Source organism: Schistocerca nitens, chromosome 3 (genome assembly GCF_023898315.1).
Source record: "Schistocerca nitens isolate TAMUIC-IGC-003100 chromosome 3, iqSchNite1.1, whole genome shotgun sequence".
Taxonomy (NCBI): domain Eukaryota; kingdom Metazoa; phylum Arthropoda; class Insecta; order Orthoptera; family Acrididae; genus Schistocerca; species Schistocerca nitens.
The window spans coordinates 872,611,264-872,635,944 of record NC_064616.1 but is presented as its reverse complement, the minus strand read 5'-3'; the positions used below and the strand labels follow the sequence as shown (position 1 = coordinate 872,635,944).

The window sequence follows — 24,681 nt, the reverse complement described above, 5'->3', positions numbered from 1 at the left end:
GCAAGATGAAAAATCGTTGATGGTACAAAGATTTGATATAGCAGAATCAGAGAGCCTGCTAAACACTTTAACAAGGAAAGATTTTCAGGATGTGTTCCAAAAGTAGCAGAAACATTATGATTGGTTTATTCCCTCCCATGGAGACAACTTTTAAGATGGTGGTGCAGAATAAGACGTAGGCAAGATGTAATAATTTTAATTAACATATTTCAGGACCTTTTGTACACCACCTCATCTGTAATGTTTGTATTGGTTGCGTTATGTTTATCGACTAGATAATTTGCGACAGTGATCCCAAAACCTGACGCAAGACATAATCCAAAACAATCATCATTTATGCAAGGTATAAATGGCACATGTTAATAATCAACCAAACATGCAATACAAATTCTGCTACCTCAACACTACAGAAAACAGCAAACATAAATGTACATGCTTGGTCTCAAAATGAGGCTGCATTAGCATGTATGCATGAAATTCGACTCCATCTCCTTTTGTGTAGACTATATATGCATGTTGTTATCGATAGTGAAGCTATGTACTTTTGACGTCTCTTGTCTGAGAACAACTTTTTCTGTGCTAAAGACAATCTTTTTAAAGTCTATCAGTATGCTATGTATTCATGGCAAGTGTAGCATAGTGTTTACTTAGCAGTCTTCTTACACTTAAGTGAGTCAATTTATTTTTTTTCCCCTTCAGGTAACAGTGTAACATATTGTAAGAAAGTTCAGTCCCCACTGTTTTCAGACAGAATCTTTCACTCTGCAGCTTTGTCAGATGCTTATGAAATAAGAAATAACAGGATGGTTTCTGAAAGAGACTAATATCACAGTTCTGAAGAATATATATTTTTAATCCACGAGAGGCAGAATTTGTTCCCAAATGAAGCAGGTTTCAAGAAAATTTCATTGTTGCTCCTCATGGATTATGAAAACTTTTATTTTTTTATGTTACGTTTATCACTGAAAGAGCTAGTTTTATAAGAGTACCCAGATAGTGTATGTGAAAAAATACAAAATGTAAATTTGAATAATTGAGTTTTGTTTATGTGTGTTGTGTATTGCAATCTGTAAACATTATGTGGTGTCACCGCCAGACACCACACTTGCTAGGTGGTAGTCTTTAAATCGGCCGTGGTCCGTTAGTATATGTCGGACCCGCGTGTTGCCACTATCAGTGATTGCAGACCGAGCGCCGCCACACGGCAGGTCTAGTCTAGAGAGACTCCCTAGCACTCGCCCCAGTTGTACAACCGACTTTGCTAGCGATGGTTCATTGTCTACATACGCTCTCATTTGCAGAGACAACAGTTTAGCATAGCCTTCAGCTACGTCATTTGCTACGACCTAGCAAGGCGCCATATTCGGTTACTATGAATGTATTCTGAACAGATAATACTGTGAATCATGTACCGTCAAGAGCGACGTTCATCATTAATAGATTAAAGTTAAGTATCAAACTAATTACGTCCCCTTTCTGAATTCTAATTCCTTGTCGTATTACAGACCTCACATCAGTCTAGTTCTTCCCTCCTCACGCCAGCCTGCGTGAGCTAAAATGCGTGCATTTTGGTCTCCACTAGTAACACGGTGTTGGCTCTTATGCCAACACAACACATTATACAAGTTCAGCATGAAATTTTTGCAAGTGTTTGCTTTTGTTGTCTTACATTCACAGTCACAATTTTTTCTTTGTTTAATAAATCACTTGATATTTCAACTTATGTTTCTAAAGTGATAATATGATGAAAATACTATTGCAGAAATTAAGTTAAAATCGACTGGACGTTTTCAATATTGAAAGTTGCATTAACATAGCAAATGTGTATTGTAATTGCTTCAGTGACAATAAATTATAGCTTTATTACATTTTTGAGTCAATGAATTCTCATCTAGTTGGAAAAGAATAAACATTGCCATACAGAACAACATTTCAGGGCTTTCTTCATATATGACAACAGCTCTATAATGTGGACAACCATGGTAAATTGAACTTGAATAAAACTGCAGACAGCTGTTAATTGATAATTCATTGACACAACCAGTTTCGCTGGTTGTGGCTGCGCATGTTATAAAGTTGTTGCGATCAGTAGCCTAGCAAGGCGAAAAGGGCATATTTCAAATAATTTAAGCAAAGCTCTTGTAATGACTATAGATTACAAGGGTGCTTTCCTTTCTAGTCACATCTTTGTTTTTACTTTGTGGTATTACCTCTAGATGCTTTAATGCAGTGAAACCAGTTGTGTCAATAAGTCATCAATTAACAGCTGTTAAGTTTTTATTCAAGTTCAGCTTACCACAACTGAAAAAGTTGTTTTGTTGGACGAGGGAAGACCTCTCACTGTGTTTAATTACCAAGAGATAAATACACTAAACAGAAGGATGTAGGTTGTAGTAGGTACTGGGAGATGAAGAAGGGATGAATACACTAAACAGATTCAAAAGGATGTAGGTTGCAGTAGGTACTGAGAGATGAAGAAGCATGGAGAGCTGCATCAAACCAGTTTCTGGACTGAAGACCACAATAACAAAAAACTCAAGACATTTCGATTTCCATTACATAACAATTGTTTTTCAGAATAACCACTGTTCACTACAACCAATATTGCCCAATAGATCCAGCAGCATTCCTGACCATCACACTGTGTTGTCATTTTGTATAATGTTGAATAATGTGCTCTGGGAAATAGCATTCACCTGTTGTATTCCAAGTGTTCATGGTCATCAGTGCTATTGAAATGCAGGAGAGACCTGTTGGAAAGGAAAATTTTTTGTCTGATTCCATGCTAGAATTTGTATGAGCAGATGGTTGCCTGAGGTATTTTTGGTCCATTGTCGAAGTTTATCACATGTAAGGGAAGAAAACCTAACGGTCCACGATGCTTCTGGCATGAGCGTGTAGCAGCACTCTGACAGTGTGACTTCACTCAAGCTGATGCAATAATGCACATCACTGCCCTACAGGTAAGGTCACTTTCATTATGTGGTGGCATCACATTCTGTAGTTCACTACCAGATTTATTACTTGTTAGGCACAATCTGGCACATATCTTCTACATACGTATCCCTATCGACATACAGATTCTTATTGAAGCATTATGCTTTTAACAACTGCAGTTTCATAAAAATAGGAATCTGATTTCACAAAGGTACCATAAAAGCTTAATGACCAGGTTATTTGGCACTCTTTGATGCTATGAAGGCATTATGATCTCTTACACGGAATTTGCTGCAGGCAGACAGCTGTACACAGTTGGTAAGATTTGGCAACTCTGATCACATCCATATCCTTTCAGATTGCAGGAATATAAAACTAGAAAGAGAATTGTTTCAATACTCAATTTCATTGGAGTGTTACATGCTTTTGTTGTTTTCTCAATAACTTTCAAGAATTATGGGTGAAGAGGACTCTTACTTTGCAAAATAATTCACTGAGTCCTTTTTATCGTTGATATAACAGTAACGGTTGAACTGGTATAAGAGCTAGAGTGAATAATGAGCTTCCTGACATGTAGCATTACAGAAACTGATTCTAAATATTAGTCAGAAGGAAATACTGATATGTGAAAACAGAAATGTGACAGAAATGAAAAGTAGAACTAAAAAGAAAAACTTCGAGGGCATAAAAGAACTCTTCTATGTGAATAGAAAAGGTGTTACCAAGCTGCTGGGAGAAAATTAATCTTACATTAAATAATCGTGATATGAGGAAGATATATCTGCAGTTTTTGTGGAAGCAATACACTAAGCAGGAAAAGCTTACACACATTCTAATTATAATTGCTTTTTATTCCTTATTACAGGATAGCAGACAACATATCAGAATGTTTAACCACGATTATGAGAAACGACTGGTGTGGATACCTAAAGGAAATGAGAAATCAACTAGAAGTCCACTCAGTCCACCTAATAGTGCAAGTACACCATTCACACACCCTGATTCTGTAAGTGTTTACTGAATGTAATTAATTCATAATATCCGTTCCTAAATAGAGATAATGAGATATTATATAGGGTATAGAAAACCTGCGTATAAAATTTTTTAGTGTTTAGAGGAGATAAAAAGAAACACTTTTTTGTGTTACAGAAGTGTCATAGATGCACCATTTCCCTGCTTGGGGTCCATGAAGTTTTGATGCTAGTAGTGTTCATAGACAGTATTCAAACTGCTGTGTTATGAATATTGTTTTAGAGATGTTACTGGCCTCCTAAGGGCTTCTTTTAATGGAGGGAGATGAAGTGTTTTATGTATGAGATGTTGATAAATGCCTCAGTAAAGCTGGTTGCCCATTTAGCTGAAGCTGTAGCCATTATTCACAAAACACTTGGTTGTTGGCAGTGTGTTAGGCAGTCATTAACACACAGATGCCAGTTTGTACATTACTGTAAACGGACAACCCTTTTAGCATCATCTCTAAAACCATATTCATCGTGTGACAGTTTGAAGAGCATCTCTGAACATCATTAGTGTCAAAACCTTCATGGACACCTAGCGAGGAAACAGTGCATTTATGACATGTTTGTCGAGTTTCTTTTTATTTTCTCTAAAAACCCAAAAATTTTGTGTCTGTAGCTTTTTACATCCTGTGCATTGAGGTTACGTGCTATCACAACAGTTGGTAAGTGGGACCAAAGTGACAACATTTTTATTTGTCAACCAGATAACAGATTTAAGTAGAAATGTAAGAGGAAACTATGAGGTTATTTTGAAAAGTAAAGCTTCTGAATTTTTTATCTGAAAACTTATAAATCTTTTTAAATAAAACAAACTTTATCAACATTTTACAGCTTTATTCTCCATTTCTGTATATTTATTTCTCAACACAGTCACCATGGTAGTGAACACATTTCTCCCAGTGAGAGACCAGTTTGTTGGTACCTTCACTGTAAATGACTTTGATAATCTCACCTCTGCTTGCACCACTTCGTTACCATTAAAGTGAAGTCCTCAAAGGTGTTCTGTAAGTTTTTGAAATACTTAAGATGTAAGTGGTGTTCTGCACTTGCATCACCTGTCAAAATGTTGTTAAATGAATAAGAAACTGTTGACAGGTTTCCAGTATCGTCTGTTTCATACTTGGTCTTGTAAGCTGATATACAGTCAGGAGAACGGTGTGCTGACCACATGCTCCTCTATATCTGCATCCACTGATGCCTGTGGGCTGAGGATTACATGGCAGCCGGTCGGTAATGTTGGGCCTCCGTGACCTATCTGGGTGGAGTTTAGTTTTTTTTTTCCTGTTTCACGCCGGGAGTGAGCGTTTGAGGCCTCGACCATGCACACAGTTTTCTGTACCGCAGTTCTGCAGTGATGACCTGTACACTCCCTCATGAAATTCCACTGTTACTGAGAGCTGTGTCTGTGTTATCTGACAGTTTTGCTGATGAGTCTTGTTGGTTGCTGTATGCGGTCATTCGCTCTGAGCTCTGTTACGCTTGTTGAAGTTGCACTACCATTTCCTTCATTACGAGCATGAACAACCCAGTGTTGGACATTATTGATGTCAATACAATCATCATTGTAAACAGCTTTCATTCTTCTATGGATTTCATTTGGAAGCATGTTTTGTGCAGTTAGAAGCTCGGTTACAGCTTGCTGTTTCTCACCCGCTGAAATAGTTATGTTACACATTGCCATGTTAAATGCTACAATTTGGAGCCTTCTAATGGCAGTGTTGCAACTCATGTCAACAAAGCAGGAAAGTCAACCAAATGACATGTAATACCTCAACCTGAATTGAGAACAGAATAAAAAATTAGAAGGCAGTACTTTTCAGCATTCCCTCACATATTGGAGTAAAAGGGCTCAGAGGCCTTTGAAAGTATGTGGGTAATTTGTATTGTCCTTGACTCAGTTTTTATATGTGAGTTGTCATTGAAATGTTGTCTGGCATAAAATTAGTTCAGATCTGTAGTTCATATAAGTAAGTCCTTTTGTGCTATAGGTTGTAAACTCCATAAACTGCTTGTAATAAATAAGGTTTTGCGGTGTAATGGTGAGGTCATAATTGTTAACACCTTTCTGCTTACAATAATATGTAGTGTCCTTGTTCTCCAAACATGCATTTTTGCTAAGGTTATGGCATTCTTTTGCTTCTGCTTTCTGTTTTTATAAGTTGAGAATTAATACCCTTATATATTGCTGTTATGTCATTGAATACTTTCAGCATCATTACTAAAAATACCTGTAAATTTGTAGCACACTGATTTGCTTAAAAAAATTTATAGGAATAAGCTTATTATTAGTTCTATATTCCATAATTTAAGAGATTTATTACTCTGGATAGCAAGTAATTATTGCTTGGCACACTACTTTTACTTTTAAAGAGTGGTATGGCTACACATCAAAATTATCATAGATCTCTGAACTTTGCCACATTTATGGACTGCTGTGTGTGTAATTAATAAACTTTCCTATCTGTCCACTGTCAATTTTTAGATAAATTAGATCAAACAGTCAAGTACATAGAACTGTTATAAGCTGATTTCCTTTGACTTTAGACATAAAATAAATGAAACTCTGAGTAACTAATAAAATTTGAAGTAGGTAGATTTAAATACAGTACTTTCAGAAACTAATTAGGTACTGTTGTTTTCAAAATGCACGCTCAAAAGTGCTCCAAAATATATTGGAGAAGGCAGTGTGTAATCTATTTCTTTTCATCTTGTTCTAATAATCTTAATATGTGTGAGTAAGCAAGTAAATTAATTATAATTTTTTAAAATTTTATTTATGCACTGTTTAACTGAAACAGGTCCTCGTAACAACTTATAGACAGTATTTTGAAATTATATTGCTCCTACATTACAGCAGCATCTTGCAGAAAGTCCAAATATTCTCAAACCGTATCATGTTCAAGTAGCCTTTAAAAGTGGATAACATGCTGGTATACAAGTTATGACACAACCTGAAAAGTTGAACAATCAAATATGATAAATCAGGTGTGTGTAATATACAGTACACCGCATGTGATACTAGATATACAGGGTAGACACAAATAAATTATAAACTAAGATATAAAGAGCATAAACACATGATTAGATTGTGTAACCTTGACAAATCATCAATGGCCAAGCTCATTCACATTACAGGGCTTCCACCTGTAGGAATTGATGGTCTCAGTGTGCCACATACACAGAGTAAAGGTAAAACACTGGATTGTTGGAATAACTGGAAATTTTAATGTACAGTATTAAATTTGAGATTTTAGTGAACAAGGTTAAAACAATCAAAGTAAATTATTTCTTTAAAAGGTTTGTGGTAATGCTATAAACTGTAATGCTAGCTTTCAGTGCAAATGAAGAATTGCAGTACCCCAATAGGCATGGTCGCAAAATATAATGTTCCTCCAGATTATGCACTAATGGCATGTGAGTTACATATATCAATATGATGGGTTACAGATAATCCTTGACTAGTTTGTATGTGTGTCTTTATTGGCTGGTGGAGACTGGGGGGGGGGTCTTCAATGAAAACATGAGATGGCTCTTGGCTGTGTTGAACTACAGATGGTCATGTATAGTGTACACATTAGTCCCATTCTATTGTACAAGCTGGAAAACAATCTCTTGGAAGCCATGACATGTGCTGTTGATCTAGGATGCTGCAAATTACAACAAGATACCATATGGGCACTATGGACATGGTGCCTGATAAGAGGTCTGTTGAGGGAATTTAAGTGTTCTGATGCTTGTTGTGGTTTGAGTGTGAAGGTAAAAACTTGTCCTTCCAAAACATGGTAATTTTAATGTTATCGATATTATAAATTTGATTGAGCCGAATTATTTTGTTAAAGTGACAGAACCTGTTTTATTTATTTATTTATTTTTTATGCTGCATGACTAGTCAGTTTTGCATTCCAAATTGAGTTTTATGCATCACTTAGTTACAGTTTATCATTAAAGCATAGCAGCAGACACAACAAATTGTGTGTGTACTTCTGGGTAGAAGCTGACTGTTGCAACATGAATTACATTTTTTTTAAAACTATTATCCGTGGGAATCAGAAAACATCAATGATGCAAAAGACCTCACCACTCTGGGGTATGTTTTATAATTGTGTAATATTAAAGACAGTTGGTATTTTTATACTAAAACCTACCAGTGAGTAAGTACAGCTAAGATGTTGTTAATGGCTTGCACAGAATACCCTCTGTGTGTGTGTGTGTGTGTGTGTGTGTGTGTGTGTGTGTGTGAAGCAGAAAATTGTCGTGCATACATGGACCAGGTGATTTGTCCGCAGAACAGGATTCATAGAACGGACAGTTCCTGGATGACTTGAGACTAACTTTGAATTTTCCTGTACTTTAATTATGAGGTTCACACCAGACAGCCTTTACACATCAAAGACGTGAGGTGGTATTAAAGTGTCTGTCACGCTGCATTGGAAAAAAATGTTATTTGTCCAGTGTGTGTGCTTACTTCTGCTTACATGGAAAATAAGGCTGAGTCATATATCTACCTCAGGTTTTCTCTTTGCACAGGATGTGCTGTAATTAGTGAATTTCTCTTTATTGAGTAGTCATTTTATGTCTCATTTGTACAAATTGCACCAAAACAGAAATAAATGCTACTAGCAAATATGCTGTCATACTGGTATTGCGTAGAAAAAGTTAAGGTTATCCATTCTTAGTGTATGATTATTTTCCCGTCTTTCACTTGCCTGAAACTCCAGTTTATTTGTTTGCAGCAATTTACTGGACCTCTGTTTTCCTTATAGGTAACCACTAGTGCAAGTGTATTAGTGTCTTTATCTCCGCACGGATAACATGCTGCTCAGTTCTTATATTGCCTTCAGTTTCTGCAAGCACAAAAGTGGCTTGTTGTGTCTCAATATGAATGTTCAGCAGATTAGATATTATAGATAAAAACACACATTTCAGAATAAATGATTGTGATTTTAGGTCAAAGAACTAAGATGAGTGAGGGCTAAGAGGCAACTGCACATAGGCACTCCACCCCTGAAGTAATCTTCAGTCCACAGTGGTGCGTGTACTGTGCCTATTTTATGGATAGATTACTGTGCACTTTAACACTCTAAGGTGGACTGTGGTGAACCATGGTAGATATTATTGATGGTCAACAAATGGTCTATCTGTATATTGCAAGTGTTTTCTCAGAACACTGCAAGTCAGACAATACAAGTTCAGTGGTTCCACTACATCTTGAATGATTGTATTTTGTGATATCAGTGTCTAAAATCCTTGCTGGATCTTCCATTATAAGATTGGTCTGATGTGGTCCTGAAACTTGTGTTCTGGGAGGAGTGGGATTCTAGTCCCCATCTGACCATCCAGGTACAATTTTCCCATGCTTTCCCTAAATCATTTAAGATGAATGCTGGAATCATTCCCACTTGGGGCCGAATCACACAATAACCCTGGGTTCAGTGTGGGGCGGCGGTGGGGTGAGTGGATTGCTATAGCCTGTTGTGGGGTTGTGAACCACTGAGGGCTACGGCGAGGACGAAGCCTCTCCGTCGTTTCTAGGTCCCCGGTTCCATGCAAATATACTTGCACATGTTACCAACATAGAATTAAACTAAAAGTTGATTTTTAGTGATGTTGTTGTATTGAAAGATTAGGCCAGACAGGCTGTGACAACATCCACACTGTAGACATCTAAAATTTTCTACAATGTACAACCTAAACAAGGTAACTTGACAACAAATATTATGCTTTTCCAGACCAGGAAGATGTTTTCAGTTTGCAAATTTAATGTCTTGTACAATGTTGCAGTGCCTGTGTTGGTCAGAAGTATGATGCAATGTTCCTTCGGACATGCATGCGTGTCAGAAGGAACTTTGCGTCATTCTTCTTAACAACACTGGCAGTGCAGTATCGTATTTATTCACCGACTCTGGGCAAGTGACTTTCAATGAACGTACAAGTGCAGGTTGTAGACACATGGTTGACGACATATGGAAGTTTGGGTCTGGCCATGAGTTGTGCTCAGATAACTTAACTGTAAGGCGACTGCTCGCGAAAAGTGGGAACTCCGGGTTCATGTCCCAGTCCAGCACAAATTTCCATTGTCGTCTTTCCATTGTACAGCTGATGGTTGCCATACTTGCAAATGCATGTACATTTCATGTAAACAGGTTATCTTTGCAAAATAGTTTGTTTTCTAACTCCAAGAGTAACTTTTGGAATAAGTAATGTAAGTTTTACGAAGTAGGTAGCATGATCACAAGTTTGAGTATAATACGCTATTTCATCTGGAAGGACTTGTCAAGCAGATGTGATGATTTCAGTGTGTGTGTGTGTGTGTGTGTGTGTGTGTGTGTGTGTGTGTTTAATTAACTTTATTATTTATTAAGTCCCTTACTTCAGTCTAATAAGTTATGAACAACTGTTAAAAGTACAGCAACAATACATGTAAATATGAAGGTATTGCATATAAAATTTTTGCTGATTGTATTTTCTTATCATATATACTGTGTGTGTACAGCAAAGCTATATATTCATTTCATGTTCAAATTCCAGGCCCTATCACCATACAAATGCTTTCAGCCAGGTATGGGTGTTTCATGTGGTCCTGACCGGTTCATCCCACACAGAGCAACAAACAACTGGCAGATTAAATTTTCCATGATTTCCGTAAGTCAGGTCAATATCCTCATTGTATGTTCATATATAATTCCTTGCTGGTTACCTGTAGTGTTATGGTTCTTGTTATAATTGTTTTAGCAGTTTATTAATTCATTTCATTCCTAGTCTGACAAGCTCAAGTACTAATCAGACAGTTGAATTTTGTTGCTTGTTGATGTATATTGGCATTTAAGAAGTGGAATAAAACTTCTTAAGAACTGAAACTTTTATCAATTTCCACACGTATATGAAAGTTCAGACACCTACATGTTGGTTTTCTTCTTTCTCTTTGGGAACCAAACGGGAAAAAAAATACCTACAGATGTCACAACTATGCTTCTGACATTTTATTTCTTCTGGTTAGTGCTTTTAAAGACTTATGAATATGTTTGATATGTTACTTCAACAGTGCTTAATGTTTTATTAGTGAAATCACATGTGGTATTGCTTGTAACTGTTTTCTAAGTTCATACATGTATAGTTCTCTGAATAATAGTCTTTGTCTCTCCTTTAAAGTTTAAAATGTGGAAATAATACACAAAGATCATAGACAAACATTAAGGTTTGTGTATTTTTGAGTGCTGTATCCTTATTTTACAGCACCAAATGGAGCACACTTTCAATGTAGATGTAGTTTAATTCCCTCATTTGTGTCTTACACATGAAGTATTGGAGGGCAGCGTGGAGGGTAAAAATCGTAGGGGGAGACCAAGAGATGAATACACTAAGCAGATTCAGAAGGATGTAGGTTGCAGTAGGTACTGGGAGATGAAGAAGCTTGCACAGGATAGAGTAGCATGGAGAGCTGCATCAAACCAGTCTCAGGACTGAAGACCACAACAACAACAACAACATGAAGTCTAATGTTAAATATACACTTATATGGATAGGGTGTCTGTTCTTTCGGAAATGTCCGAAAGAACAGACACCATTGATGACCTGCAGCCGTCTAGAACGAAATTAGAATTATATTAATACCTTCAGCTGCTGACGGGCGTTGATATATATCAATGGGGACATGTGAAAATATGTGCCCCGACTGGGACCCAAACCCGGGATCTCTTGCTTAAATGGCAGTCGCACTAGCCTGTGCTCTCAGTGGCTCAGATGGAGAGAGATCCTGGGTTCAAGTTCCACTCGGGGCAAACATTTTCACCTGTTCCCGTTGGTATATATCAACGCCCGTCAGCAGCTGAAGGTATTAATATAATTCTAATTTTGTTCTAGATGGCTGCAGGTCATCAACAGTGTCTGTTCTTTCGGACATGTGCAAAAGAAGAGACACCATATCCATATAAGTATATAGTTCTGGCAATACCGGCCATGACCTTTTTCTTCTGTACGGGTGCACACATATTACCCAAACTCTTGCAGGACTTGGTAAGAATGTCTTCCACGAGTAATGAATGTGTTGGGTAGGGACAGTACAAATGTAGTGTGTGGACGTATAAGGTGAGAATGTGGGTCTCGTGGGAGGCGTGCGCGAGATAGTCCCTGGAGTCGCACTATCCTCTGTTTCCTCGGTTGCTGAGGTTTGATAGAGTGTCTGCCATATAAGCAAGAGATCCCGGGTTCGATTCCCAGTCGGGGTACACATTTTCACCTGTCCCTGTCGATATATATCAACGCCCGTCAACAGCTGAAGGTATTAATATAATTCTAATAATGTTAAATATTTCCTACAATAATTTGTGTAGCCAGTGGATAACTATGTTTTGAAACCTGTGGTGTGTAAAACAATTTACGTATTCCTAGTGTGTTCTTTAAGGCAAGTACCCAACTTGATGTATAGATAAAGGTTATTGTTACAAAGAAAAGTATGATAAAAAATACCAGCCTTATGAAGCTTAAGTTTGAAATTTAACAATGTTAAATTATTTAGTATTTGTTTGGCAGCCATCACTGGTAAACACACTTAGTGAATTTGTAAACATAGATAAAAATTGTCGTCATTATGTAATACATTACTTTCAATTGAAAGGTCTTAGTCCAACTAATATTAAAGCTGAGCTAGATTCTACTCTTTGGCAGTCTGCTCCTTTGTTTACAACTGTAAAATATAGAGTGGCAGAGTTTAAGCAAAGCCATATGAGGTGCCAAAACAAAAATCATGCTGTTTGACCAAATGAGGTGAGGTGACAATGCCAGAAATTGTGAAGAAAAGCCAGAAAGTGGTATTGGATGTCCATTGACTAAAAGTGCGTGAACTAGCAGACATTGGCATTTCGAAAAGTACCGCATATTGCATACTGACTAAAAAATTGGACATGAGAAATCTGTGCACAGGATGGGTGCCGCATTTACTCACAATGAAATGAAAACAGCCTCCTGAGGATGTTTAAGTTTTCCGTGTCAGTAAAGCTGAGTTTTTGTCTTCACCCATAACCATGGATGAAACATGGTTCCACCACTTCACACCCAAGGTGAAGCAACAATCAAAGCAGAGGACTGAAAGGGAATTATTAGCTTCAAAGAATGTAAAGACCACGCAATCTGCAGGCAAGGTCATGCCATCAGTTTTTTAGCTATGTGCGTGGGATAATTTCCATTGATTACCTTCAGAAAGGAAAAACAGTCAATGGCAAGTATTGTATAAAACATTCTCGGACTCGCTGCAATGTCAGTTCAGAGTAAAACCTCGAGCTTTTGAAGGTTTCCGCCATCATCTTCATCAGAGGCAACTGACTGTCAAAATTGCTGCTGTGGTGGTCTTTAAAGCACAAAGACAGATTCTGATTGGTTGGTAGTTATGTCATGCTGTTGCAGATGGTGTCAATGTCTGCACTGGTGGCGCCACTGCTCCCACTGTGGCATAAACATTGTCACAAATATCTGTGGCTCTTCTCTGCATCGAGAGCTCGCTTGCATGTACAGCTGAGATTATATCTGCCATCATGACTGAAGGTTTTCCCACACATTCTTATTTCTACAGCTTCTTTAATTATAAAATCCCAGTATGTGGGAGCCTGGGACAAAACTTTTTTTTGTCAAACAATATTTTATATTTGTTTGAGAGGCTGAGCTCAGCAACTGCAGATTTCTCCAGTTCATGATTTTTAATATGCCATTGATGTTCTGCACAGCAGTTGGAAATGGTGCGGATGGACTGCCTGATGTAATTGCTTCTGCACATAGATGGGATGTTATAAATCCCCGGAGACTGTCCTTAGCAGGGTATAGCATCTGCTTTATCTTCTTAGGAGGTCAGAAAATAGATCTGATTCTCTTAGGTTGTTCGCAGATGATGCTGTAATTTACCGTCTAGTAAGGTCATCCGAAGACCAGTATCAGTTGCAAAGCGATTTAGAAAAGATTGCTGTATGGTGTGGCAGGTGGCAGTTGACACTAAATAACGAAAAGTGTGAGGTGATCCACATGAGTTCCAAAAGAAATCCGTTGGAATTCGATTACTCGATAAATAGTACAATTGTCAAGGCTGTCAATTCAACTAAGTACCTGGGTGTTAAAATTACGAATAACTTCAGTTGGAAAGACCACATAGATAATATTGTGGAGAAGGCGAGCCAAAGGTTGCGTTTCATTGGCAGGACACTTAGAAGATGCAACAAGTCCACTAAAGAGACAGCTTACACTACACTCGTTCGTCCTCTGTTAGAATATTGCTGCGCGGTGTGGGATCCTTACCAGGTGGGATTGATGGAGGACATCGAAAGGGTGCAAAAAAGGGCAGCTCATTTTGTATTATCACGTAGTAGGGGAGAGAGTGTGGCAGATATGATACGCGAATTGGGATGGAAGTCATTACAGCAAAGACGTTTTTCATCGCGGCGAGATCTATTTACGAAGTTTCAGTCACCAACTTTCTCTTCCGAATGCGAAAATATTTTGTTGAGCCCAACCTATATAGGTAGGAATGATCATCAAAATAAAATAAGAGAAATCAGAGATCGAACAGAAAGGTTTTGGTGTTGGTTTTTCCCGCGCACTGTTCGGGAGTGGAATGGTAGAGAGATAGTATGATTGTGGTTCGACAAACCCTCTGCTAAGCACTTAAATGTGAATTGCAGAGTAGTCGTGTAGATGTAGATGTAGATACCTCGTCATGCCAGGACCTTGCGTATTTTGGTGGATGTATCACCACGGAAGGGAAGGAATGCAAATGGTGGCTCATCAAGTGAATGTTCAACATTGTCATGTTTCCTTTTCTTGGAGAACTTTCATTATAGCAATCGTTGTACCAAAACATCTAAAAATGGCAGCCTTCCCTCTTTCTCTGGCTCAATAGTGAAATGGGTGTTTGGGCACATGCTGGTCATATGTTGCTGGAACTGTTCAAGAGCTCCTATACCATGTGGCCTGACCATAAACGTGTCATCGATAAAATGAAGATGGAGAGAAGAGGAGCCAGTTTAACGCACGTTCCTCAAAATGTTCCATAAAAAAGTTGGACATTGCTGGAGACAATGGAGAACCCATACCCATTGTCCGTCATTTCGTAAAATTTACTGCCTTACAAGAAGTAGGTGTTTTGTGCGGCAGTGCCGTTGCGAAGGACTTTGTTTTAATGACAAGTATTATCCAATCATATTGGAGCATTTGAGTGATGAAATCAAGCAAAAATAGTGGCATTTGGTGAAAAAGAAAGTTATTTTTTATCCCAATAATGCCCCAGTCCACACATTTATTAATTACGTGGCCCAGCTTGCTTCCTCATGCACCCTATTCACCAGGTTTATTCTTCTCTGATTATTTTCTGTTTCCATACTTGAAGAAATGGCATAGTGCTGTAAGATTTGCAAAAAATAAGGAGGTGAAGTCTGCACGGTTGATGGCTGTTTCGTGGGGCTTGATGGTGCTCACAATCATCGGGGTATCGAAGCTATTGAACACTACTGGGAAAAGTGTATTGAGATGAAAGAAAACTATATGGAGAAATAAAGATGCTTTTTCTCAAAAAAAAAAAAAAAAAGTGTTGTCTTTGTTATGTCAGGTACTTCTGGGACAGCCCTCGTAAGTATGATGACACACAAATTTCTGACAGCAGAGAAGTTACCTCACTTGGATCAGAACTGTCTTAAATTGATTAGTGTAAGGAAATGACAGAAACCCTATAAATTTTAATTGAACTAAATGATGTGCTTAAAAAGAACTCTGTCAACAGAGGCTTCATATATTCTCCATTGTGCATGTTCATACGAACAATTACTCATTTGTGAGAAGATAATCTTTTAAATCCCAATTAACGTTGAGAGGTCATATTAGCGAGAGATAAAGAATGGGTCAGGGGACTTCATTATTATAATGTAACTATCAGTTTCTGATTCACTACACTTTGTGCTGCTGTTGTGTTTAGGGACCCTTAATCTGATTCTCCTGGCATTACCTGGGATTTAATTACACTTCATTGCCCTTGTTTTGCTTTTGTTGGTGTTCATCTTGTAAGCTCTTTTCAAGACACTAACCATTCCGTTCCACAGATCTTCCAATTCCTTTGCCATTTCTGACAGAATTATTAAGTTTTTGTTTCTTCTCCCTTAACTTGTAATTCCCTTTCCGAATTTCTCCTTGGTTTGCTTGACAGCTTTCTCAGTGTACAGATTGAGTAACATTGTGGTTGGGTACAAAACTTTCTTGCACCCTCCTCAACTACTGCTTCCCATTCACTTTCATTGACTCTTTCAAATGCACTCTGGCTTCTGTAAAAGATGTTATCCTTGGTTCCTCTAAAATTTCTTAAAGTACATCTGAGTCAACACTGTCAAAAGCTTTCTCTAATTCTGTAAAAACTATAAACTTAAGTCTGCCTTCCTTCATTTGATTTTCTAAGGTAACTTGCATGGTCGGTTTTGCCCCACATGTTCATACATTTCTCATGAACCCAAAATGAGTTTCCCCAACATCTGCTTCTATCAGTTTTTCATTTTACTTTAAATAAGTTGTGTAAGTATTTTACAACCATGACTCATTAAACTGATGGTTCGGTAATATTCACATGTGTCAGCAACTGCTTTATTTGGAATTTGTTTTATAACATTCTTCTTGACATCTGAGGGTACCTTGCCTGTCTCATATATCTTGTGTACCAAGTGGAATACGTTTTGTTGTGATATTTTGTCACCAGGATCTCAATAATTCAGAGGGCATGTCGTCTATTCCAGGTGCCATGTTTTGACTTAGGTCTTTGGTGTCCTGTAAATTCTGCTCATAGTATCATGTCCCCCATCTAATCTTCATGTGCTTACTCTTTCTTTTGATAACATTGTCTCCAGGTTCATTTACTTTATAATAACCATACAGGTGTTTCTGTTTTCTGTAAAGGTTTTAGTTAGTTTTCCTTTTAGTGGCATTCATCTTCCCAATAGTCATACATGATTTTATAGATCTGCAGTTCTCCTTCGGCTGTTCTGTTTTCTCCTTTCATCTGTTAAAGTCAATATCTCATGTGTTATTCGAGGGTTTCTGCTGCTCTTATCATAAATACTGTTCATCTTGCCACCATGCTTCATTAGTTCTTATTATAGCTAACTTCAACCTTTCCATTTCTCTCTTATAATTTCACCAACCTACCCACCTTATTAAGTGATCTAACAATCCAGATTTGTTTTTCTTCATGGCAACATCCTTTTGAGTATTCCCTGCTTGGATATCCGAATGGGTGACTGTGCTGCCTCCAAAATATTTTACTCAAGAGGATGTCATCACCATTAAACTATACAGTAGAGATACATATACTCTGGAAGTATAACAGCTCTAGTTTCCCCTTGGTTTCAGCCAAACAGCCTAACCATGGTGTCAAGATAGCGAGGATATTTTAGGTAATGTTACATGGTGAGACAGTACATTCAAGTAATTACGACTAGAAAGTTTAAAAATAGAGACAGTTGTGCGTTCGTGTTCTGATTGTGATGATAGAAAGGTGTGGCTGAGTTGTGAGTCTTTTGACAGCTGAGAAGGCATGGGGATAGAGCCAGGCAGAACTCAGCAACTGGACAGGTCTCATGGTATCATCAATAAAAGATGGAACCCTTTGAGCCTCAGCGAGTGGCAGATACTGTGGGACATTCACTGCATGGTCGGAAAAACCTGGCCATTGGCATGAAACATGGAGCAGTAACTGTCATGGCTGACTTGAGTGGCCACACCAAGTATCAAATAAGTCTAAATCCAATAAAACCTGATCCCAACTAGTTAGAAAGAAGCCAGTAACACGGTTACTAAGACAAAATTAAGGCAAGTGCTTGGGTGAATGTGCACCCTCGATCTGAAAAGTAGTTTTCAAGTTATTTCATGTTAAATATTTTATGTATAAAATGAACTTTAAAAATTAGCATCTTAGTACCACCGTAAGTGATTTTCCCAAAAAAAGTGTGTAGGGATAGATCTCATTGAACACTATTAGACTATCAATGTAGATCTTTTTATAAACATTGCCTGTTTTGAATCACAGGCCATACTGTACATTCTGTGTATAAAAACATGAATGTTTACATAAATAATGAATGAAATGTTACAAGTAGTGGCTGCCTTATGAAGTAGACGTAGGTATGGATATATGAATGGACTTAGTTTTAACTGTTTATATTTATTAGTGATGGAAAGTAGTGTCTAGCTGGACAACATCCATCATTATTTATGAACGAACTATTTAAATTAGAGAAAACCTAAGATCAGCATTAGAGAAAGCTGAAGAAACTTATGTATTAATTGAAATGTATTACATGTATATAACATGCAATGCCAGGGCTTAAATAGTGGCAGCCACCTTGATGCAGGATACTTTACTTTTGATCTGGATGCAGGGCAGGTGGGTTTGAAATCTGGAACAGCGAGTGGCAGTAGCTTGCCTCTTGAGTGTGTTGAAATTGTTCTAAGTGTTGAGTTGTGAACTTGTGATTTTGCATATGTTGCTAGTGAATACTCTGAAACATTTTCAACTTCGTGTCAGGCAAACTAGTCTGAACTTTAAAACTTTACTAGGTTATATTTGTGAGTGATTTATACTAGGAATTTAGTTAGTTTGCAGTTGTCAAACTTTAACTTTAAACTTACAGTAAGAGCACTGTCATTTTTCCAGAAGTTCACTCAAACATGAGATACTGTTCCTTTTCATTTAAGTCCTTTCTCAGATATTAAGTAAGTCTCTGGTGTAAATGTTACAGTGATGGAAAAACTCAGTTTGTTAAAATGTAGTGAACATTATTTTTCACTGCAACTTCTTGTCTCCGTTTATTTGAAAATTGCGCCCAGTTTTTTAGAGTTAATGTGAGATGCATTTGTTGGCCCATAGATTGTAGTGTAGCCAACATTTAAAGATCCAACCCCGCATTTGGAGGCCTTATAAATTGTGACTTATTAATGTGCAATTTATTATTCATGCAGATGCACATGAGGGTTCGTGAGCTCGAAGTTTATTGAACAGTTATTTTGTGGAATAAACAAGCTAATCGCAAGTTCAGCTACCCTATTTGTTATCTGTTACATCGCAAAGGCATATCATTCGATCATCCGGACTGTTTCTGGTGCGACCATGTATTGGTCTGGCCTTTCCATGTGTACCTCGCCATTGTAGTTACACCTACAGTATAGATATCTGTGTTGTTGAGGCATGCAAGCCACTCAACCAGGGTGCATTTTCCTTTGTATCAGACCTCTTACATGGCATTTGCTGGCAGGATGCAAGAATATGTCTGCAGTAAACTGCTTGTTTGCTGCCATGGAGTTGGTCAATTTTGATTGAACTAGTCACAGCATAAGGCTGAATTTCACAGTTGAAAATGAGATGTTTACTAATACCACACAAGAAGTATTTTCTTCATAATGTTTCCTTTGTGTTTCGTTAAATATTACTCCCATTTCCTATGTGGACCAAGCTGATTATGGTGTGTGATACCACGAAATTGTAATCTGACTTTACTGATTTGTATATTTACTTATATTCTGAACACTTTCAGGATAATACTGTTCGTACAGGGGCAATTCCAAAAAAAGCAACCCGTGAAACTGGTGAAACAGGTAGAGATGCTGTTGCGTACTCCTGCCTATTGAAGAATGAGCTTCTAGGTTGCAACATAGAGGATGTTAAAGGCCAGTCAGAGGAAAGGAGAAGCTCAGTACCACAAGAAGGGAGAAATCTGTTTCATGTAAGAAATGTTTCGTGTTAGACTTCTGTTTTCGTATAACTTATTTGCCACTTTCTTGTTACTTTGTATTTCGTCACTCACTAAGATGTGGAAATGTGTGTCTTCGGTCTTGTCCATCCAAAATATTTTGGTGCAAAGGAAAGCATACAGCAGCATAAGATATGTATTCAGTAAATGATTGTTCTTTTATAAAGTATAATGCATAAAACAAAACTATAAGGGATAAACTGATACTACGTAATGTATCTATTCATCATAAGTAAGTGTGCTAATAAATGTGAAACATGTTTAAAAATTTTTAACTACTTATTTGAATTGTCATAAGAAAGGAAAGGTCTTGTTTATATTTAAAGCTGAAAGTCATAGTGGTGGAACATATATTTAATTTTTGGGTAAATGTGCAGTTCATTACTGGAAAAAAAACTATAGAATAGTATAGTATAGCTGAAATTGATTATTAATTTTTTCCTAACCAATTTTTAAAATTTCTTGAAGTATTCTCCACCATCCCAGAAGTCAGTTTCCAGCAGCGATACGTCAGCTTTATCTGCCTACTCATTATCACCTGTAAGTGCCAAGAGTCAGAAGTTGCTGAGGTCACCCCGTAAAGCTACAAGAAAAATTTCAAGGATCCCGTTTAAGGTAAATCTTTGTTACTATGCTTCTGAAGTTTAATGCATTTGAGTTTCAAATCATGCTTCCTTTTAGATTTACTAAGCAAAATGCTCTTAAGATATTCTTTTCATAGCTTCGGGCCACAGTCATGTAATAATGTTTGAATGATGTTTCCTCCATTTGACTGTGTCCGCCTCGGTAGCATAGTGGTAGCGTTACTGCCTACCACGCAGGGGGCCCGGGTTCGATTCCCGGCAGGGAACTGGGTGCTGTGTGTCAATCATCATCATTTTTATCATCATTGACTCGCAAGTTGCCTAACTAAAGAGGACTTGCAATACGGTGGCCGAACTTCCCCGAATGGGGCCTCCCAGCCAATAGTGCCATACGATCATTTCATTTCATTTGACTGTACAAATTTCTTTATTTTATGTTACTATTGTGATGTTGGCCTTAAGCTATTATCAGGTACAACAATGTTTGTTATAATTAGACTTTTTAAATTATTTAACATTTTATCAAGTACAACAATGTTGGTTATAATTAGACTTTTTTAATTATTCAACATTTTTGTACTTGATAATGGCTTAAGGCCAAAATCATGATAGTAATATAAAATAAAGAAGTTTGTACAGTCAATTGGGGGAAATATCATTCAGACACTCTCTAAGATAGAATGTGTATGGGTTTATTTTTTACTGCTCCTCCGGTACTAACATTCTTTTTCAGTTCTTTCCATTTAAATTTTGATGAAACATGTGTAAGTCCATCTCATTTAAACACAGAGTAAAGCCTATTTCATTTCATAAAATTATTCAGAGTTTTATGGGCCTGCTCTGGCAGTATCCGTTTAATGGGATTCATGCGTTTCTCTGTAGCCGCTCTCTTGGCTGTTGTCTACCAACCTAAAACATTAGTCTCTCATATGTTTTTTACCATCAGGAACACGTTTTCTGTTTCTAATTTAGGAATACAACATGGCAAGAACTGTTTGTGACAGAATGGAACTGTTGCAAAATAGTCCCTGAAATTTGGAAAAGTTACAGATTTAGTACTAGATTGCATTTGTGTGACATTTTCTTGTGTGGCACATGTAGGAAAACACTGTCAACATGTCACATCAGACCCCCCCCCCCCCCCCCACTCTCTCTCTCTCTCTCTCTCTCTCTCTCTCTCTCTCTCTCTCTCTCTCTCTCTCTCTCTCTCTGCATATTGTTCATTTTACCCCCATTTTGGGTAATTGTGTAATATTTATTCTCAGGTTCATAGAAATTGGTGTCTATCTCATTATTCTCTTACATAATATTCCACATGATTTCCCACATCCATTGAGGCAGACATTGTATGGATCTTCACAACAGTTTACATCTGTGTACTGAATACAAGTGGGACCCGAGATTTATGATTTTTGATGACAAAACATTGTGGGATTACTCAAAGCAGAAGGGAGTTAGTATGAAATTCAAGCCTTTAGTCATTCAGTGATGAATACATAAGTAGCTCACTTGTGAAATCGCTGCCTATAAAATCCCAGGATCTGCACTTTTTTTCCAATGTGATGCACCATTTTAATATATTTTAAAGAGTCATTTCGTATATCACTATATGCTATGTGATGGGAGATTTACTCTTAATAACTTTGCAGTATGGTGCAATTTATTTTTATAAATACATATTCCAGTCACATCAATGTGACCGTCACCTATTTTCGGATGTCATCATGCAGTAACCAGTCACAGATGCTGGTGGCAGTACTAGAAGTGGAGAGTATATAATTCATGCCCAGGGGACACTGTAAACAGTCCAGTCATTGTCGTAATGTGGAAATGGAATGATTTATCTGATTTCCAAAGGGCATACTCATTGGCTTTTGGGCCAAGTATGGAAGCATTTCCAAAATGGCTAAGTTTGTAAACTGTTACCAAACCTCTGTGATTAAAGTATACCTTGCATGGCCAAATTGCACTATCTAAAATGGAGATGACAGGAGCGAATGATGGCTATACAGATGTGTGCAACTGTTGCGCAGCTGACTGCCTAGATGAACTAAGGCGCAACCAATAGTGCCTCCTCAACAACTTTTTAATGAATGTTGTTGTATATGGGCCTTTGCAGCAGATGCCTTGTTCGTACACTCATGCTGACTGCTGTTCATTGGTGACGAAGGCTGGAATGTGCACATCAATGCCAAAACTGGACGTCCGTTGAGTGGCAGCTGGTGGCCTTTTCAGATGAATCAAATGGTTCAAATGGCTCTGAGCACTATGGGACTTAACTTCCGAGGTCATCAGTCCCCTAGAACTTAGAACTACTTAAACCTAACTAACCTAAGGACATCACACACATCCATGCCCGAGGTAGGATTGGAACCTGCTACCGTAGCGATCGCGCGGCTCCAGACTGTAGCGCCTAGAACCGCTCAGCCACTCCGGCCGGCTCAGATGAATCACATTTTATGCCCCATCAGACAGATGGCTGTTAGTGTGCATGGTGTGAAACATCTGAAAGCAAACACCCTGTGACAATCATCACATGGGTCCAAGTTGGAGGGCATCCGCAGCATGATTTCATCATTCTGGAAGACACAATGGATCAGCACAAGTATGCATCCATCCTTGGGGGTGATGCCCATCCCTGCATGCAGTTTTGTTTCCCTTGACACGATGGCATCTACCAGCAGGAGAATGCAACAAGTCACACAGCTTGCAGTGTACGTTATGTTGTTCAAGGAACACCAGGATGAGTTTACCATACTCCCCTGGCCACCAAACTCCCTGGATTCAAACTCAGTCGAGAATCTGTGGGACCACCTTGATCGGGTTGTTAATGCCATGGATCTTCAGCTGAGAAACCTAGTGCAACTGTCCACAGCACTGAAGTTGGCATGGCTCCACATCCTTCTCAGTACCTTCCAGAACCTCATTGACACTCTTCCAGAACATCTCACAGCAGTCTGTGCTGCAAAAGATGGTTATTCAGTCTTTTGACAGGTGGTCACATTAATTTGACTGGACACTGTATTCGGAAACTTTGTTTATGAAATGCTCATTTGATAATATCAGATAGTAGCATGTGTGCATACGTTTGTGTTTTGCAGCAGACATGTGAAGCATAGGTCATAGTGTACCAATATTGTTAGTACCCTCTCCTATTCCATTAACTAATTGCTCAAGAGGACTCATTGTATGCCTTTGAGAGTCCTTGAATTTCTATAAATTTCACTATCTTGGTCCATATGGAATATGTATATTTTTTACTGTAATATATTATCTCCTCTTGGAAGGTGGCTTATTGGAATTTTAAGGGCAGTCCATATATTGATGCACAACATCTTTGTCTTAGAGTTTCCCATGGGAATCTGTTTATCATATCTGTGGTGCCAAAGATTCTAGACAGAAGGCAGACATTGAAGAATGGCCAGACAGGGGCTTTGCGTGATGGAAAGATCAGGATTTGATGTACTGTCAACAGTTACATGATTTGAGATGGAATACAAGATCAGATTTCAAATGGATGAGGAAGGAAATTGGTAATGCTATTTCCAAAGATACCATCCCTATCATTTACATGACACACTGGATAACCCAAATGTAGATACCTAAATGGGGACTTGAACCATGCTGCTCCTGAATGCATCTTGAGTGCCTTGATCACAGTGTCACATGACTTGGTGAAAGCTTTCTAAGCAGCCTGAAATAAAGCTTTTCTGCGTAGCTAGATCAATATGTTTATTCCTTATTGAGTTGCTACAGGTGCTAACAACTAAACATAGTCTGTTTCAGGACTACTTTAGGAGTGCTTTAGGTGGTGATAGTATAGACTAATTCCAATAAAACATTCCACCCAATAAAACAGTTTATGTAATGTGTTCAGTTGTTATCGGTTATGGAGATATAGCCTTTAGAATGTAAACCAGAAAAATACTCACTGGCAAATGATTTAAGTTCAAAGTTGATTTTCATGAATTCCATCTTCAATGTACTTTTGAATTCTCCTGACAACACCACGTGTAGCTCTTCTGAGGTTTTCTCAACATTCTTTTATAAGGGTAGCGCTAGTCATAATATGATAGATTAATTCGTCTCTGGCATATATACGTTTTTAGACTTTGCCTTTCAGCCATCCCTACAGGCAAAAGTCAAAAAGGCGTCATGTCTGGGGGCATTATTTGCTAAGAAACATGAGCATTTTTGCCATCAGTCTTCCAGGAAGTGGTAGGTTTAAATGATGTGTCACCTGATAATTAGACTGTGCAGTGGCTTTGTCATTTTGGAAGAAAGTACCGACTCTTGTAGGCTAAGGAACCTCCTCCAATAACGCTGGAAGCTTGTTTTCAAGAAATTCTAGATAACAAAGTCTTTAAGAGTGTGCAGTAA

At 38.0% G+C, this 24,681-nt stretch overlaps 1 protein-coding gene across 2 annotated transcripts in view; it reads left to right on the top strand.

Annotated features, from left to right (window-relative positions):
* LOC126248910 (fizzy-related protein homolog) overlaps positions 1 to 24,681 on the top strand; it is a 125,173-nt gene that overhangs the window by 7,309 nt on the left and 93,183 nt on the right. The window contains exons 2-5 of one of the 2 annotated variants that reach the window (XM_049950388.1): positions 3,803 to 3,943; positions 10,485 to 10,607; positions 19,502 to 19,690; positions 20,186 to 20,332. In XM_049950388.1, coding sequence (XP_049806345.1) covers positions 3,803 to 3,943; positions 10,485 to 10,607; positions 19,502 to 19,690; positions 20,186 to 20,332 — 600 coding nt within the window. The remainder of the gene's footprint in view (positions 1 to 3,802; positions 3,944 to 10,484; positions 10,608 to 19,501; positions 19,691 to 20,185; positions 20,333 to 24,681) is intronic. The other variant, XM_049950389.1, reaches the window with a different exon arrangement.